The following is a 19,321-nucleotide window of genomic DNA, read 5'->3' on the forward strand; positions in this document are numbered from 1 at the left end:
AAAGTTTAGGGAGATTCTCATTACCTTGATTCTCGTGATTTTCCTGGTCGTTGCACTGGGGTATAGCAGCGGCCTTGGCCTTAAATTTTTCCCTCCCTCGGCGACCTGGGCAGCAGGTGGGGCTGATCAGCTGTCCCTGTCCACTCCTGAGCCACGGGCCACCACTGTAAGGAAACTCCAGAAATCCAGCTGGTTTCTCCAAACCGCACCAGCCTCCGTGTCCTTTGTCCTCTGGCCCAGCCCTTCTAGGTGGGAAGTGGTCTGTGTCCCAGGGGCCTTTGGGTGGCTTCTGCCAAAGGGCCCGGGGTCTCTCACTGCCCAGGGTCACCGTGAGCCGTCACCGCACACACGGGGTTCCTCTGCAGCAGGAGGGTTTGTGGGAAATGGAAGCCGAGGCCCAGAGATGCAAAGCTCGGGATGGAGCTGGGCTTGGCAAGCGTGGACTTGGTCAACCCTGCCCCAAGCTGATGGGGCGCGGGACCCCTGAGGCAGGTGCTGCTGGTGCCAGATACTCTATCTTATCTGGCCACTGACCTGACTGGAGGGCAGTTTTTCAGCATTGAGAACAAACTGGTCCACTGAGCCCGGGGACACATGGCCAGGTGGGCTGGGGACGGCTTTCCAAGGGTGTGCCCTGCCCCTCACAGGCCCAGAGCCCTCAGACCTCGGGCACCTGAGGCCACTTGCCGCCTGCCCAGGGTGGCCTGAGACCAGAGGCTATGCAATTGGCCCCAGGCTCCTGTCCACCCAACCTGCAGGGAGACTAGGAACCTGGCAGCCGGGCCTGGCCTACCCCACCCTTGCCTCTGCCCTTTGACCTTTAGTGGAGGCCCCCACTCTGGTGGAACAGGGTGAGGATGACCTCACAGGACTTGGAAGGGCCCCTCCCTCCTTTACCTGCTGGGTGAAGGCCTGGGGGCCTTTGACACTAGGACAGGGACTGGTGGCTCGGAAGGTAGCCCTAGCGAGTGGGCGTATCACGTTAGATTCAAGCATGTTTTACCTCTATAAAGTTTTTCAGCAGAGTCTGATGAGACGTCAAGACCAAAGGGTTCTCTGCCAGGCCTTGGACAAGCCCTAACCTAGGACTTCTCCCCCTCCAAAATGCCCCACCAGCCTCCTTCCAGGACTGTGTGGTGGTGAGTGTGTGCCCATGCACACAGTACTGGGGATTGAAGCCAGGGGCGTTCTACCTACAAGCTACACCTCCAGCCCCCAATTTTTTTTTTTTTTTTTTTGCGGATGGAAACCAGGGGCATTCTACCTCCAATCTATACCACCAGCCCTATTTTTTACCCTTTATTTTGAAACAAGGTTTCACTGAATTGCAAAGGCCTCACTAAGTAGTAGCTGAGGCTGTCCACAAACTGCAATCCTCCCATCTCAGCCTCCCAAATGCTGGGATTACAAGTGTGCACCACCACGCCCAGCTTCCCATTTTTTGTTATTTTGAAACAGGGTGTCACCAAGTTGTGAAGGGCCTTCCCACAAACCCTACTTAAGTAGCTGAGACTGGCTGTGAACATTTATCCTCCCGTCTTAGCCTCACAAGTACTGGGATTAAGCTTGCGCCATCTTGCCCAGCCTGTTTTATGTGGTGCTGGGGATTGAACCCAGGGAAATCTACCTCTGAACTGCACTGCCAGCCCAATTTTTTGCTTTTTGAAACGAGGTCTTAACAGGTTCCTATGAGTCCTGCCACACTGCTGAAGCTGTCCTCAAACCTGTGATCCTCCTGTCAGCCTCCCAAGTACTGGGATTACAGACACGCACCATCACACTTGGCTTATGGCTATGTTTTAAAAACCTGCCTGGCCTTTCTTGACAGCCAACCCACATTGTGACAGGGCATGAAGGACGACTGGGGTTCAAGAGGTACCCCCCCCCCCAAGGTGGGGAGTAAAGGGCTCTTGCCAGCAGCCTGGCCATCCTGAACCTGTGCCTCCACTGCCCCCTCGTGGCCAGGCTGGGTACAGAGCCCAAGTCGGAGGGTGAGTTGCTGCAGGGACTGAAGGCAGGCCCGGTCCATAGCCCCAGCAGCTGAGCAGGAAGCTCCAGGCTTTGTCAAGGGTGGTGGGGGAGTTCTCCAGCCAAGAGGAGCTATAACCAAAACTCACTGGACAGTCAGGGCCGTCTGCATCTCGGTGGAAGGCTGACCACTCCCTCACCAGGCCTCCTGTCCTTCCAGGGTCAAGCCCTGCTGCTGCTCACGGGGGAGGACTGAGTACCCCTGCTCCTCCCTCCCATGTGGGACAGGGACTGGGCTCCTGGTAGCTCTTGTCTCTGCAGGCCAAATGAGAAGACCAGGGAGGGTGGCCAGGCAGCAGACTTTACTACCAGGCAGGGCTGCTGCCCCAGAGTGGTGCCTCTGGCCTTGGTGCCCCGGGAAGGCCGCTGTTGGCTCCCCTTCCCGCTCTCCCTCCTCCCTGAGCTTCCCAGCCAATTCCACCGTCCACTCAGGGAGCCAGTCAGTTGGCCAGGAGGGGAGAGGAGTCCGTTCAGCCACTGCTGTGCTGGGGAGGCTAGGGCGAGCTGGGCTGGGTCTGAAGGGCTCTGGAAGGTGGTTCCCAGCGTGGAGCAGGACGAAAGGCGTTGGATCTCCAGGCTGCCCAGGAGCCGGGCCTGTCAGCGGGGCTCCGCCGCCCCCTCTCTGTAGGGCTTCTCTTTTACGTGGCTCGTCTGCTCCAGCAGCCACTGCTGCTCCGGCTCGGTCATCGTCAGCCTCAGCGTCACCTCCTCAAAGACACTGCTCACGGACGCCTGCGCGGGCCAGACAGTGAGGGCGGGGCCCGCAGAGTTGCTGCCAAGGGTTCTAGCCCCGCCTGCCACACCAGCTCTGCTGAAGTCCTCACCTGCTCAAAGTGAAGCTTCCGGAACATGCGGAGGCTAGGTTCATTTCCTTGGCCGATTTTGGCTTCAAACTTGGTTAGACCCAGCTTGGTCACTCCTCCATAGGGATGGGAGAGACAAGAGGTGGGATGAAGCGTCCTCACTGGTACCCCTCCCCTTCCTGCCTGTGTGCAGGGAGGGGGCATACCCTGCCCCCACCCTCAGGCCCCCCACGTCTCCCCGTGCGGTTCCCTCAGACGCTTACCATAGGCCATCATGAGGAGAGCGGCCTCGGTGCCGAAGCCCCGGCCCCTGCAGCTGGGCTCTAGGAGAGAGAGCAACCGCGCATGCGTGAGGACCAGGAGCCGCACCGGGTGTACCTGACGTCACAGCTCTGCGGGGCAGGGGACCAAGGGGAAGAGAGGCAGAGTGAGGGGTGCGACCCAGGCCCCGGCACGCAGCCGAGCAAGCTGACCCCTCCACCTCGGCGCGCAGCCATGAGGCAGCAGTCGGGGCCCCTGGGGGAAGCCGAGGACTAGAAACAGGAGGGGCCCCTCCTGTAGCGTGACAGGATGCTCCAGCCAAGATAATTTAGTTTGGGGGGGGTCCCCCACCCAGGCTAAGGAGGGAACAGATTGAATTTTGAGGACCTCAAACACCAAAGGTTAAGTTCATGCTAAAGCATTAGAAATAACATGAAGCAGGGCGTGATGGTGCACACTTGTAATCCCAGGACTTGGGAGGCTAAGGCAGGAGGCCCAGTTTGTGGCCAGCCGCAGCAACTTGTGAGGTCCTCCGCAACTTAATAAAACCCTGCTTCAAAATAAAGAAATAGGGCTGGAGGTGGAGCTCAGAGGTAGAATGCCCCTGGGTTTAATCCCTAGTACCTAAATAAATAAATACATAAAGTGAGGACTCCAGGGAGGAACCACCAGGCTAGGGGTGGGGTTAGGGAGGCAGTCTCCTCCAGACAGATCCTGGCTCATCAACAGGGAGCCTCCCTCTGCACTTTGGTTTTCTGTGTTGTTTCTTTTGTACTGGGGATGGAACACCAATCACATTCTATTTCCAAGCTACAACACCAGCCTTTTCTTAGTTTTTCTTTTGAAGCGTGGCCTTGCTAAGTTACCAAAGGTCTTGTTAAGTTCCTCTAGGTGTGAGTGGCTGAGGTTGGCCTTGAACCTGCGATCTCCCCGTCTCACTCTCCCAAGTACTGGGCTTACTTGCAGGCGTGCGCCACCAGGCCAGGCTTTCTCCCTGAGCTTTCTGAATGCCCGGTGCAGCTCAGCAGACTTACAGTTCAACAGATCTCAGGGCCAGGTGGAAATGAAGGCCGCGTCAGGTGGGACAAACCTGCAATCATGACTTCAATCTCCCCCAAGGTGGGGTCTTCGAGATCCGTGAGGAAGAGATTCACGTCTCCTGCCATGCAGCTGTCCTCGGTGGGGACGGGCTGGGCCAGCCACCTCTCTGCATCCAGCACGATGAAGGTGCACTCTAGGGGGGGAGGCGACAGGGCTGTCACCCACCACAGTCCCCAGAGAGGTGAAGATGGTGCTCCTACCCCAGCCAGAGAACCAAAGAGCACGGTCCCCTGAGCCCAGCAGGAGAAAAGGGGCCCAGGGCCTGCAAGTCACTACACAGGCTCCAAAGCTCCTTCTCCAAATAATAGCAGTACTCTTTTTCTTTTCTTTTTTTGTGGTACCAGGGATGGAACCCAGGGGCATTCTACCTCCGAACGACATTCCCAGCCCTATATATATATTTTTTAATTCTTTACTTTGAAACAGGGTTTCACTGAGTTGCAAAGGGCCTCATTGAGTCACAGAGGCTGTCTGCAAACCCAGATCCCTCCTGTCTCAGCCTCCCAAATGCTGGGGTTACAAGCATGCACTGTAATTGTGCCAGGCTATAGCTGTACTCTTAAAGAGCAAGGGGATCCACGGAGGGCAGTGACAGCACCAGCTGTTGCAAGGGACAGGAGGACAGGGCCGAAATTCACAACTGGAGCCCAAAATGCTCTGCTTTCGCTAAGTCCTCCCAAGGCCGGTCCAATGCAGGGGGAAGAGGGCAAAGGGTGTGCCCCAGGGAGCAGCTTCAGGCAGCAGGATATGCGGCTTTCCAGAACCTTCAAGGCTTCTCATAAAGCTTCTGCCCCAAGAAGGACAGGCTGGAGGTGAGGAGGGGAGGGGACCTGGGCTGCCTCTGGAGCAGCCTTCCCACCCCAGGGCTGGGGGCCTCAGCTCCTCACTGTCCGAGTCTTCCCGCCAGGAGCGCTGCATAGCGTACTCCTGCTCCAGGGTCAAAGGCTCCGAGGCCGTCAACCGCTGCAGCTCCTCGGATTTCATCCATTCGTGGTACCTGTGGGGACAGGGATAGCCTTAGATATGCAGGACTGGCCCAGAGGCATGGGTCCCATGTGAGTTGTATACGGTAAAGAAACGTCTGGGTGCCACGTGCGTACCTGTAATCCCAGAACTTGGGAGACTGAAACGGGAGGATTGCAGGTTCTTGGAGGCCAGACTCAGCAATTTAGCAAGACGCTCAGCAACTTAGTAAGACTTGCTTCAAAATGAAAAAATAAGCCAGGCTTGGTGGGGCATGCCTGTAATTCCAGCACTTGGGAAGCTGAGACAGGAGAACTGCAGGGGTTTTGTTTGTTTGTTTGTTTGTTTGTTTTTGCGGGTCTGGGGATGGAACCCAGGGGCATTCGACTTCCCCTGCCCTATTTTTTATTCTTTATTTTGAAACAGGGTCTCACTAAGTAGCTAAGGCTGTCCGCAAACTGCGATCCTCTGGTCTCAGCCTCCCGAATGCTGGGACTGCAAGCGTGCGCCACCACGCCCGGCTAAATTGCAGGTTTTAAGAACAGCCTCAGCAACTTAGAGAGCCTCTGGCAACTTGGTAAGACCCTGTTTCAAAATACATTTTTTTATTATTTAAAGTTTACTTAAAGGCTGAGACATGAAGATCACGGTTTGTAGCCAACCTCAGCTACTTAATGAGGCCCTTTGCAACTCAGTGAGACCCTGGTTCAAAATAAGGAATAAAAATATAAGGCTGGGGGTGTAGCTTGGAAGTAGAATGCTCCTGGATTCCATCCCCAGTACTGAAAAAAATAAATAAATAAAAATAAAGTTTACTTAATAAATTTATTTTTAAAATTTATATAATAAATAAAATATAGATTGTTTTTTAAATAAATAAAATATAGGCTTAATAAAAAGGTCTGAGACTGTAGCTCAGAGCTCTGGGTTCAATCCTCAGTAACAAAATAAACAACAAAAATTAATAAATAAGCCAGGCGTGGTGGCGCATGCTTGTAATCCTAGCCCTTGGGTGGCTGAGACAGGAGAATCGCGCAGGTTCAAAGCCAGCCTCAGCTACTTAGTGAGACCCTGTTTCCAAATAAAGTATAAATTGGTCTCAGGGTACAGCCGGGAGGTAGAAAAGCCCCTGGGTTCCACCCCCAGTACCACAATAAACAAACAAATAAAAAAGAAGCTGACAGAGCTGGGTGTGGTGGCACAGGTTTGTAATTCTAGCATTCTGGAGGCTGAGACCAGAGAATCACAGTACACAGACAGCCTCAGCTACTTACTGAGGCCCTCTGCAACTTAGTGAGACCCTGTTTTAAAATGAATAAGCCGGGCATGGTGGCACACGCTTGTAATCCTCGCGCTTGGGAGGCTGAAACAGGAGGATCACACAGGTTCGAAGTCAGCCTCAGCTACTTAGTGAGGTTCTCAGCAACTTAGTGAGACCCTGTTTCCAAATAAAATATAAAATAGGCCTGGGAGCCGGGCATAGTGGGGCACGCTTGTAATCCCTGCACTTGGGAGACGGAAACAGGAGGATCACGCAGGTTCATATATATAAAGACCCTGTTTCCAAATAAAAATATATATATTAAAAAAAAAATAGGTCAGCCAGGCGTGGTGGCACACGCTTATAATCCCCGTGCTTAGGAGGCTGAGACAGGAGGATCGCACAGGTTCGAAGCCAGCCTCAGCTACTTAGCAAGACCCTGTTTCCAAAATAAAATATAAATGGGTCTAGAAAAAAAAAAAAAAAAAAGGTCTGGGAGTGTAGCCAGGAGGTAGAAGGGCTTCCAGGAACCCCAATACCACCAAAAAAAAAAAAAAAATAGGGCTGGGAGTATAGCCCAGAGGTAGAAAGCCTCTGGATTTCACCCCCAGTACCACCAAAAATAAATAAGGAAAGAAAGAATTAAAAAAAAAAAGGGCAGGGGGTGTAGCTTGGGGGTTGAATGCCCCTGGGTTCCATTCCCAGACCCCGGAGAAAAAAAAGAGGCTGAGAGTGTAGCTCAGAGGTAGAATGCCTCTGGGTTCAGTCCCCAGTACAAAGTCATAAGATAAAGAAGTGGACCTTAAGTAGCAGGGTCCCACAGGGCTAACATTAACATCAGGCTCATAGAAGACAGAGGGCCTCAGACCCAAGACAGACCAGGCCTACAAAAGAACAGCAGGAAGGGCAGTTCTATCTGTAGAGCTTTGTATCCTGGCCCAGGGGCCAATGTGGAGGAGCCGTCTGAAACCAAACATTCCACAAATTCCTAAGGGGAAGTCTAATGCAAACCAACCTTGTGAAAGGCTAAACAGATCCCCACAAAGGCAGGGACCACCCCCAAAGGAAAACTGCATACAGAACACCCCCTACACCACCACTTTCCCAATCTGCCAGACATCTGCCAAGTGGTCCTGGCCTTTCAAAGGGCAGACGTGGAAATAGCCCATCAGCCCAGCATTTTGAGATAAGCAAATGTCAAGTCTCCAAGGAACCCAGTAAGTATTCAACGAGACGCCAGGGAATGCCACTAACTTGCAAGTGGGCGAGAAGACAGTTTCTCTTCCTTTCTTATACACATTTAGTTGACATGAAATAATTCCTTACTGAAAAGACAGAAAGGAAGTTGAGAAGGTGAAAGGGGAAAAAAAAGGGGGAAAGGGAGACTTCCAGGGAAGTCAGAGTCATCAATTTCAGCTTTTTTCTTGTATATAATTACTCTCACAACCAACTTTCTTTCTTTCTTTCTTTCTTTCTTTCTTTCTTTCTTTCTTTCTTTCTTTTCCTTTCTTTTCTTTTTCCTTTTTTTTGGTACTGGCGATGGAACCCAGGGGCATTCTACCTCTGAGCTACACCCCTAGCCCTAATTTTATTCTTTATTTTGAAACAAGGTCTCACTGAGTTGCAAAGGGCCTCACTTAGTAGCTGAGGCTGTCCTTGAACTGCGATAGTCCTGCTTCAGCCTCCCAAATGCTGGGATTACAAGCATTCACCAACACACCCAACTTTATTCTTTATTTTGAAACAAGGTCTCACTAAGTTGCGTATGGCCTCACTAAGTAGTTGAGGCTGTCCTCGAACAGAGATTCTCCTGGGATTACAAGTGTGCATCACTACCCCAAGCTCTTTCTTATTTCTTTATTTATTTGTAGGTCTGGGGATGGAACCCAGGGGCATTTGACATCTGAGCTACACCCCCTCCCTGCCCTATTTTTTATTCTTTATTTTGAAACAGCGTCTCACTAAGTTGCAGAGGGCCTAAGTAGCTGAGGCTGTCCGCGAACCTTGATCCTCCTGTCTCAGCCTCCCAAGCGCTAGGATTACAAGCATGCACCACCACGCCAGGCTCACAACCAACATTTCTTCTCAGAGTAACCAGCCTTCAAGATTGAGGCTAAAGAAGCCTCCTTGCTGTGCTACGGGGAGTTGATCTGCTCAACCCTACCTGTGACTACAACTGCATCCATCCTCCACCCCAGGTCCAGTGGACAGTTACCTAGGTACATGTTCCGAGGTGTAGGGGACCAGGACCACCTTCTTTCCCAGTAGCAGAGTGTTCTGATTCAACCTCATGGTAGCAGCCTGCATGTGGAAGAGCAAAGACTTAAGAACCCCGAGTTTCTTCCCATTTAGGCTGGGAATCAAGGTTCTCCCTCTGGGAGGGGGATAAATTGATAGAAGGGCCTCCCTCCTTCTTTCCTTCCACGCACTTCAGAGAACACGGTTTCTAAAACCTTTTGCAAGAACAGAGCTGGTTAAGAAAAACTAAACAAAGCTGGGCGTGGCGGTCCACGCCTGTAATCTCAGTACCTGGGAGGCTGTGACAGGAGGTTTACAGGTTTGAAAACAGCCTCCGCAACCTAGCAAAGCTCTCAGCAACAAAGCAAGACCGGTTCAAAACAAATAATAACAATAAACAAACAAACAAACGGGCTGGGGGTGTAGCTCGAAGGTCGAATTCCCCTGGGTTTGATCCCCAGTACCAAAAGGAGAAGAATCAAACAATCCCTGGCTCGAACCTCAGGAACTAAACCTGGGCTGCCACTCCTGCCTGTCTCTTCCATTTACCTCCCTGAACATCACCCATTAAATACAACCGCCGCCAAAACCAAGACACGTCCTGAAAACTCCCATCACTAGCCCCAGTCCTGGGACTCCAGACCACAAACAACTTCCAGGCCTGCCTTACACCGATTTTTCCAACCTCTCATCCCAGTGTCCAGGTCATCAGGCTCTAGCCCTCCCTCTTCCCCGCCCCAAAGTCCGGTCTCCCAGCCCACTCAGGCCCTCCTCTCTGCGTGGCGCTGAAGGCTCCTTCCCTCTACCCTCTAAACACCCGGGTCCCGGAACTGCCAAACTCACACCCATCCCCCGAGGACGAAAGCGTCCCCAGCAGAAAGAGTGATCGGCGTCTCCCGACTGGCCACGCTTCCCGGCCCGGCCGCGGCAGCCCCTCGCGCATGCGCGTGGGAGCGCACTACCGCTTCCGCCACGCAGACGGCAGCCGCCAGGTCCAGTCCCGGCCCCGCCCCCGCCCCCGCGCGGCGTCCAATCAGCGCGCGGCGCCCCTCCCGAGGCGCGCGCCGGGAAGGTGGTCCGGGGCGCCGGCGCATGCGCGCTGCGGGCGCTGGTGCGGGACAGCTGGCGCCGGCAACAGCGGAGGGGCCGGCGGCGGCGGCGGCCGTGAGCGACCTGTGCCGCAGGTGTCTGGGCTGGAGGGAGGATGGGAGGGGATAAAGAGGGGTGCCCGATTTGAGGGCTCCTCCGGGAGATGGGGCGAGGGTCGGGGTCAGAGCGGGGCTCTTGAGAAAAGAAGGTTTGAGGGTAAGAATCCCCTAAGGCAGGGCAGAAAGCAGGTTGCGGGGCCTTGGTTAAAAAGAGGTTTGGGGCTAAGTGGTTGTGTTGGAGGGGCGACCTAGGATAACCCCAGCTCCCTCCATAAACGAAGGCGGCAGATAGTCTTGTGGGTTGCCCAGTGTGCTAGTGAGCTCGCAGTTCCTGGAATCGGGTGGGCATAAGCCCTTCGGAGTGTAAAGGCGGTTCTGGGGCTGGGTGAGACTTAGTGGCTTGGGAAGCTCCTTAAATCACTAGAGTCCAAGCAATATCCATGGGAGCCGTGCCCTGCGCAGAATGGGGAAAGTTAGCAGAAGCTGCCGGGACTTCCAGGCTGAGTCTTGTGACTGAGGTTCTGAGTGTTTGTGATAAAAGGACAAGAGGTGGGAGCAGGCTGCAAGCCTGCCTCCACCCCATCTCTGTCCGCCGCCGGAAGACAGAATTCTATTCTTTTCGTCTTAGGGAACTGCTGCCGCTGCTGCTCCTGGAGGGAAGGAACTTCTGCTGTCCGTCCTTCCTCACTTTTTGGAGATGGCGGGTGAAATCACAGAAACCGGGGAGCTCTATTCTCCTTACGTGAGTTTTCCTTTTGAAATCGTCTATGCACACACCTCTTTGCTCCTGGCTGCCAGAGAAGCCCGGTGCTTCCTGTGGACTGTACTAGTGATGGCCCTGAATTAAATAGATCCTGGGGAAAACAGATGAGAGAGAGTTCAGTGTAGCCACATTGCTGTGGTGCCGGCTCAGCCTATGAGTCAAGTTCATTCCCTTTGTAGGTGCTTTTCGGAGAGTGCCCAGTCAAACCAAGTTGACTTGCTAAGTCTTTATCACACTTTTCTCGGGGTTATCACCCGATGCACGGGTTGCCCTTCAGATGTGCTCTGATTGACAGCTGTTGACTTGGGGTTTTTCTCATCTCAGCAGGCTGAAACTGCTTCAGTCATTAGCTGAATTTTAAGTTGCACAACTTTTATGGTCTTGGATGGCGAAAGCGGCGGCGAGACCACAGAGACTTCCAATTTGCAGTTCGGTGGAATCGAGAATTAGGGCAATTAGAAAGATTGATTTCACTCTGTCTGAAGTCTTACTCCTCATTTACCCCTACACACACACACACACACACACACACACACACACTCAGTTTATCTTCTCTGTGTAACATCCAGTTGCTCACAGTTGTTACATCACAGAGGTCTCTATCTAGCCTGGATAAGTAGCTGGAGGATAAATGTTTGAATAATCAAATGATTCACTCATGTTTCTACCAGGTGTCAGGGCAAAGCATCACTGCCCTAAGTAGCCAGTGCCTTCTTTCTAGGACCTACCTGCCTTCCACAGCATTTTTTTTTTTTTTTTTTTTTTTTTTTTTTTTTTTTTTGGTGATACTGAGGATTGAACCCAGGGGCATTCTACCTCCAAGCTATACCCCCTGCCCTATTTTTTATTCTTTATTTTGTAACAGGGTCTCACTGAGTTGCCAAGGGCCTAAGTAGCTGAGGCTGTCCGCAAACCGCGATCCTCCCGTCTCAGCCTCCCAAATGCTGGGATTACAAGCGTGCGCCACCACACCCGGCTCCACAGCTTCTCTGCATCCAGTTTCCCAGCCTTTGAATCCTTGCTCCTTTTCTGCTTAGCATCACAGACCCTAGTCTTGTGGTGTGATGCATCTCTGAGAACAGCTGGAAGAAGCCTTCCTCGTTCCAGGATCTTCCTCTTGGGCCTACGTTATTCTCATGCGGCCATAAAGGTCCCCCTTCACCTCTGTAATTTACTGGGAATCTTTTGTGAACCCGAGAGTGGGATGAATATTGTCCCTCTCCTTTGTGGAAATAGGGAACCGCTCCCTGCCATCTGTATTAGCAGTGAAATGTCCATGCCGTTCCTAAAGGTCATCATAGTTCCTGCTTTTCCTTAAAACATCTATAAATTTAGAGATGAGGAAATGAGTCATTTCTATAACTGAGGTTTGGAAGGAAAAGAGTTTGATATGGTCCTGTTTCTTGTGCGTCCAGTTGTTGAAGTCATAATTTCATGTGTCAGCATGTCCCCACAGGAGATCGGACAGGTAGGCCTACAAACTTCAGGAGATCTGCTTTTTTTTTCTTCTTTTTTCTTTTTTCTCCATTTTATGTGATTTATTGTGTTTGGAGTTTTCATCTGCGGGCCAGCTCTGGGCATTGCTGTGTTCTCTTATCTTACTGGTAAAGAGAGATGGAGGGGAAAGAAAGGCACAAAGGAACGAGGTGGTGTTAACCAGAAGGTAGTGGTCAGCGTTTAAAGGGGAAGTAACACCTTCTCCCAGAGGGCTTCTTAATTCACTATCCTGGAAGAATGATTCTTGGTCCCCTGGAAACAGAAGATTTTACCATCCACTGAGCCCAGATGAGCAGTAAAACTGGCCCTAACACCAAAGCTGCTCTGAATACCCTGCCAGGCCCCAGCTCAACACAACATATACACAAACCCATCTCCACTGTCTTGGGAGATTAAGATTCTGGGCACATCATGCATAAAAGTGCACCAGCCCATGCACAATCCTGAAAAGAAGTCTCTCCTAAGCTCTATATTGCCCCCCTGCTTTAGTTTGACTCATTCCACATTAAGGGTGTTTGTTTTGCAGTACTGGGGATTCTTTATCTTTGAAATAAGTTCTCACTAAGTTGCAGAGCATCTCACCAAGTAGGTGAGGCCGGCCGCGAACCTGTGATGCTCCAGTCTCAGCCTCCCAAGTACTGGGATCACAAGCGTGCACCACCACACCTGGCTCATGTAAAATATTCGTAAGAGGCAGCCAAGCAGCTCAGGGGCCTGAGATGCCACACCTCAAGGACAGTGCTAGGCACGGGAACATGGTTCAGGCCTGCACTTTGTCACCGGGAGTGAGCGAAGGACCGGCATATCTGTTTCTCCATTTATGGGGACCAGGAGTGGTGGCTCAGGACTGAAGTGGCCGTATGAGCAGAATACAGGGTGAGGTGGGACTTGCTCAACGGAATGGTAGCTGCTGAGGTTGCCTCTGTCAGCCGGTTCTCGATGGGGAGCATTGCTCCTGCTTTTGAGGGAGAGGGCACTGGTGTCCGGGCCTTAAATCCTAGTCAGCGTTTGCAAAGCCCTGCTGCCTTCTGTGCCCTTTGACAGCTGTCAGAGGGGCAGCTTTGAAAGAGCCTGGTGACCGCCGCCTTCTGCGCATCATGGGTGAAGCTGCTGGGTTGGACTTGAGGCCAATGGAACGCTCCACTGAGCTCCTAGAGCACAGGGGACAGCTCAGTTTTCCAGGGCTGGGAATTGGAGGAAGCTCAGGTTAGCCTGCGCAGGAGGAGACTGTGCTGGGGCCTTATTCCCTGCTTTCTGCTGTGGGTCCCAGGAAGCAGGCCTCACGGAACTGTCACGTGGCCAGCGGAAGAGATCGTCTCCTTCCTCTTCCCCCTCCCCTCCTAGTCATCTTGACCCGGCCTCTGGCTTGGCTCAAAGAGTATGCTTGCTAGGACTGCTGAGGCCCTCAGAAAGCAAAGAAGCCAGAGCCGGGCACAGTGGTGCACGCTTGTAATCCCAGCATTTAGGAGGCTGAGACAGGAGGATCGTTGTCTACAGCCAGCCTCAGCTACTTAGTGAGGCCCTTTGCAACTCAGTGAGACCCTGTTTCAATATATAGAATCAAAAATAGGGCTGGGAGTGTAGCTTGGAGGTAGAATGTCCCTGGGTTCCATCCCCACTACCACAAAAAAGAAAGAGAGAAAGAGAGAAAAGGAAGGAAGGAAGGCAGGCAGGCCGGCCGGTCAGCCAGCCAGCCCTACATTAGCCCACAGGATTGCCTGAATCCCTGCTAGGATCTACAAAATATCAACAGAGCAAGACAACCTAACTACCCATTTGTACTCCCAGCTGCTGATAATTTATTGTTTTCTTCTTGTGTGTGTGTGGTACTGGGGATTGAACCCAGAATTATTCTACCTCTGAGCTACACCCCCAGCCCTATTTTTATTCTTTATCTGGAAACAGGGTCTCACTAAGTTGGGAGGGCCTCACTAAGTAGCCGAGGTTGGCTGCAAACCTGGATCCTCCCGTCTCAGCCTCCCAAGTACTGGGATTACAAGCATGGGCCACCATGCGCAGCAATTGGTTTCTTTCTTTCTTTTTATTTTTATTTATGTGTTTGTTTGTTTGTTTGTTTGTTTGTTTTTTGCAGTGCTGGGGATGGAACCCAGGGGCATTCTACCTCTGAGCTATACCCCCAGCCCTATTTTTTATTCTTTATTTTTAAACAGGGTCTCACTGAGTTGCAAAGGGCCTCAACTAAGTAGCTGAGGCTGTTTGCAAACCTCTACCTTTTTGTCTCAGCCTCCCAAACGCTGGGATTACAAGCGTGCGCTGCCACGCCCGGCTAATTGGTTTCTTTATAGTTACTAAAGCTTCTTTTTTACCAAGGTTTATTGGAAGTCACTTTTGGGCCCCTGCCTTTGTCACTGTGTCTCTGTCTTCAGCCAAGGTCCTCAAGCAGTGATAATTTTGTCCCCAGAGGGCATTTGGCAATGTCTAGAGAGTCTTTCGATTTTTGGGGGAAGGGGTCGTTGGCATCAGGTGGACACCATCCTGCCGCATGCAGAACAGGTCCCTACGGCAGAGAAAGATCTGGCCACAGAGTCCAGGCTGAGAAACCCTGGCCTGTAGTCGGCCTTTGAACTCTTACATCTCAAGACCATCCGTGAGTTTGCAGCTGTCTCTTAGGCTATTTAATTTCCCTTTTTTTTTTTTTTTTTTTTTTTTTTTTGCCTGAGTACCATCATTTCCTTAAGCCTTCCTGCTTTCTCTTTTTTCCATCGTGAGAACAGTCACCAGGACCATATTATTATACAAAAAGATAATAATAACACAGTAAGAGTTGCAATCCCTTGACAGAGTTGCTTCTGATAGAACCGAGAAGTGGAGAACAAAGCTGGGGGGCTCAGGTGTTGGGGTCTGTTAGCGCCTTGCTCAGCACCCTCCAGCTCCTGGCTCCTCCAGCCCCCCACTGCCTGGCTCTGGGCCCAGCCACCCCCGGCCTGGCACAGCCCCCCCCCCTCCTTACCTTGGGCCTTTGTGCCGGGAAGTCTCTTCCCTGGCCTGCTGCCGCGGCCACAGCGTCTCCTCTTCCACGTCCTGGCCTCAATGTCATCTCCAGCCACTCCTTGAGTACACTCCATTTAAAGTGCTTTCCCATTATTCTTTGTCAAGATGCCTGATTCCTTTCTTTAGGCCTCTCTCAAGCTGTAGTCAGTTTGTTTTTCCTCTTGTCTCTCTCTCCTCCTCCCCCTGAGGCTCCAGCTCCTTCGGGCCAAGGGCGTGTCTGCTTGGTTCAGTTGTATCCCCAGTTCCCAGCCCAGCACCTGGCCCGCAGCACAGTTATGCACACCAGTAAATGAGCAGAACGCAGCTAGCCCACGCCACCGCTAGCCCCACCGCGCCACTGACGAAACGACCCTGCAGAAGGAAGCATCAGCTTGTTATCGATATTCACAGTCATTTGCGAGAAGCCAGATGGTCCCATCCTGAAGGCCGGCAAAGGGCCGTCAGATCAAGGGAGCCTGAGCAGGGTCCCGTGAAATCAGCCGAGCTCCGTCTCCAGGCTGTACCCTGAAAACACGAGGAGGAGTGAGACCCAGGCCGCCGCTCAGCCTGCCTGGGCTGCAGTAACGGGGAAAGATAAATATGTGAAAACTCAAAACCCAGGACAAGGCATAAGAACCGTCTTGTTCCCAGGACCCAAGTTGGGAAGCAGGTTGGACTTGGGAGACTAGGAAGGCCTTGTGGTGGCAGCCGCATTTGAGTGGGCCTTAAAGGCTGAGCAGGATTGAGGGCGTGGGAGGAGGCGCCGGAGGGCTCCTGCCCCGGGTAAATGGACCGTGGGCTGAGCGCGTCCCCTCAACAGGTTCCATTAGGCTAGCGCTCAGGTGTTCAGTCAGCACCCGCCAAGAAGTCTGCCCTTCTGTACCCACTGCCCAGCCCCTCTTCCTCTAGCCAAGGGCCCCAAGGCCTGTCTGGTTCCTGTCTCTATTTCTTCATGCTTTTTTTTCTTTTTTTTAATGGTGCTGAGATGAACTCAGGAGCATTCTATCTCTGAACTTTATTTATTTATTTATTTATTTATTTATTTATTTATTTATTTATTTTGCAGTACTGAGGATGGAACCTAGGGGCATTCTACCTCCCAGCTACACCCCCAGCCCTATTTTTTGTTCGTTCTTTCTTTATTTATTTATTTTGGTGGTACTGGGGTTCCTGGAAACCCTTCTACCTCCGGGCTACACTCCCAGAGCTATTTTATACTTTTTTATTTGGAAACAGGGTCTCTTAAGCCAGCGCGGCTGGCTTCGAACCTGCACAATCCTCCTGTCTCCACCTCCTAAGCGTGGGGATTACAAGCGTGTGCCACCACGCCCGGCTATTCTTTATTTTGAAATAGGATCTCACTAAGTTGCAGAGGGCCTCACTAAGAAGCTGAGGCTGTCCGCGAACCGCCATCCTCTGGTCTCAGTCTCCCAAATGCTGGGATTACAAGCTTGTGCCACCAGGCCCAGCTTTTTCCACCTGCTTCATAAAAAGTTCATTTATTTATTTATTTATTTATTTATTTATTTATTTATTACTGAGGCTATGAAAATGGCTCCAATTTGTATATTTCTGATCACAAACTCAGCACGTGGCTATCTGAGAAAGACTTAGTGCATCTTTCTAAGAATTGGGAATGAAAATAAGATATAATTCGGGGATTGCCAGAGAGGAGCTGTTTGTCTGTTTTAAAGCCTCAGAAACAGGTGGTGAAGCAAACTGGAAGACAGCCATCTTAGCTTACAGTAAGACTAGTTTGGAATCTGTTGTCAGGGGCTGGGCCAGAAAGGAGTCATCTAAATTGTTAATAAGCCGGGCGGGGCGCGGTGGCGCACATTTGTAACCCCAGCATTCGGGAGGCTGAGACAGGAGGATCACGTTTTGCAGACAGCTTCAGCTACTTCGTGAGGCCCTCTGCAACTCAGTAAGACCCTGTTTCAAAATAAAGAATAAAAATAGTTCTGGGTGTAGCTCAGAGATAGAATGCCTCTGGGTTTCATCCCCAATACCACACACACACACACACACACACACACACACACACACACACACACAAATTGTCAATAAGAAGAGGAGCTAGTGGGAGCCACAAGAAACCCTTCAGGAGTAAAGTCAGTACCACAGGGATCTGAGAAGGAGGAAGGAGGCCAAGGCCATTCCTGGGAGGTCCAGGTAGTTGGGCTTAAGGTCTGCAGAAAGGTCGGCACTATGAGGAACATGGCCACCCTTTGTCCAGCTGTGCTACACAGGTTTGCAGCCAGCCTCAGCTACGTAGTGAGGCCCTCTGCAATTTAGTGAGACCCTGTTTCAAAACAAAGAGCTAAAAAATAGAGCTGGGGGTATAGCTCAGAAGTAGAATGTCCCTGGGTTCAATCTCCAGTACTGCAAAAAATAATAATAATAATAATAATTTTGAACCTAACCAACTACCATCATGTTTGGTACTAAAGGTATATATTGAATGCAAAAAAAAAAAAAAAGAAAAAGAAAAGTACAGTTTCAGCCAGGTGTTGTGGCGCATGCCTATAATCCCAGTATTTGGGAGGCTGAGACAGGAGCGTTGCACGTTCACGGCCAGCCTCAGCAATTTAGGCCCTCTGCAACTTAGTGAGACTGTGTTTCAAAATTAAACATAAGATAGGGCTTGAGGTGTAGCTCATAGCTCACAAGTAGAATGCCCCTGAATTTAATCCTCGTAAAAAAAAAAAAAAAGAGTGCAGATTCACCAGGCATAGAGGCACATGCCTATAATCTCAGTACTTGGAAAGATGAGACAGGAGGATTGCAGGTGTGAAGCCAGCCCCAGCAATTTAGCGAAACCCTGTTTCCAAATAAAAAGAGCTAGGAGTTTGTCACTCAGAGGTAGAACACTCCTGGATTCAATCCATAGTACCACCGAAAAGAGGGAAAAAAACAAAAGTCAGTTTCAAGAGTCCTGGGAATGGAGCCACCAGCGTCTGGGAAGAAGACAGAGGAGGCGGCTTGCCTCTTCCCTGAGCTCCGTGTAGGGAAAGCCAAGGAATGAAATTGCCAAGGAAAGCTGTAGCCTAGAGGAAGAGCTAAGGGGAGAGAGAGTTCCAGGCTGGATGGAGCCCAGTTCAGGTGCCAGCGTGGCCTCAGCAAGGAGGCCCAGCTCAGGGCAGACAGGGAGGAGGCAGACACTGGTCTTTGAGCTGGGAAGGAGCGAGGCCTTGGGAGCGTGCATCAGGAGGCCTCAGTCACCTCCACGAGGTAGGAGAAGGGGCCTTCATCTGAGAGCGAGCCATGGAGCTGTGGGTCTGGTTGGTGAAGAATGAGCTTTGGGATAGTTACTGTGGGAAATCCTCAGATCTCCAGGTCAAGAAGTAAGTCTGATGGTGCAGGACCCCAGTCAGAGGGATCACCCTTTCATCGTGGGACCCATCTTAGGAGGCTGGGGAAACATCTGCAGGAACCTTCGGCAGCTGTGGCTTGTGGGTGGAGAGCAGGGATGGGGCCTTGTTACAGGCGGGAAATGAGAGGAACTGGGGCACAACATGGCCCCCCAACCACCTCAGGGAGACAGGGTCAACAGTGCCCAGGCGGGCTGGGCCTCGGGAGGCAGGATTCGAGGCAGAAGCAGCTCAGGGCTAATGGAGTGCTTCGTGTCGGAGCTGGGGCTCTGTCAGAGAGGAATTGTGAGGTTAGACTCTGGGGAAAATAACTAGTTGTAATTAACTGAGTCAGGGTAGCTACGTTCGAGTTAGGTTTGAAGCCTGAGTCAATGAGCAAGTTACCCTGAAACTGGGGATGGATGGGGAGGCGTGGTGATAAGATGGACGGAGATGGTGGTGCGCTTATGTTACTGACACCCACTGAACTGTGCGCTCCAGAGGGCCAGACTTAGGGCGCATGAATTGCACTTCAGGCTTTCTTAAAACCCTGAAGCAGGAGGCCACGCCTGCCCATAATCCCAGTACTTGGGAGGCTGAGCTGGGCGGATCACAGATATGAGGCCAGCATTGGTGACTTAGCAAGATTCTGTTTCAAAATAAAATGGCTGGTGGGGATAACTTAGTGGTAGATCATCCCTGGGATCGATCCCCAGTACCATCTAAAATATATATATAGTGTACTAGGGATTAAACCCAGGGGTGCTTCACCTCTAAGCCCCACTTCTTTCTATCTCTCCATTTATCTACTTATTTATTTATGTGGTGATACTGGGCATTGAACCCAGGGGCATTATACCTCTAGCTACACCCTTACCCCAACTCTCTTATTTTTCTTTTTATTTATTTATTCATTC

General features: G+C 51.5%; 2 protein-coding genes across 2 annotated transcripts in view; one reads left to right on the plus strand and one right to left on the minus strand.

Annotated features, from left to right (window-relative positions):
- Window positions 1–2,625: 2,625 nt before the first annotated feature.
- On the minus strand, window positions 2,626–8,724 carry NAT9 (N-acetyltransferase 9; the record flags this gene model as incomplete). Its single annotated transcript, XM_080712235.1, has 6 exons — window positions 2,626–2,760; window positions 2,853–2,947; window positions 3,095–3,154; window positions 4,183–4,326; window positions 5,081–5,190; window positions 8,633–8,724. The coding sequence occupies 6 exons, from the start codon at window positions 8,722–8,724 to the stop codon at window positions 2,626–2,628; spliced, it is 636 nt and encodes a 211-aa protein (XP_080568361.1).
- A 1,776-nt stretch (window positions 8,725–10,500) lies between these two features.
- The window catches only part of TMEM104 (transmembrane protein 104), a gene marked incomplete at both ends in the record, with an annotated part of 60,909 nt that continues 52,088 nt past the window's right edge, over window positions 10,501–19,321 (plus strand). The window contains one exon of the mRNA XM_080712730.1: window positions 10,501–10,545. Within this exon, the coding sequence (XP_080568856.1) occupies window positions 10,501–10,545 (45 nt within the window). The remainder of the gene's footprint in view (window positions 10,546–19,321) is intronic.

The sequence above is a fragment of the Muscardinus avellanarius genome, assembly GCF_963383645.1.
Source record: "Muscardinus avellanarius genome assembly, chromosome: 16".
NCBI lineage: Eukaryota > Metazoa > Chordata > Mammalia > Rodentia > Gliridae > Muscardinus > Muscardinus avellanarius.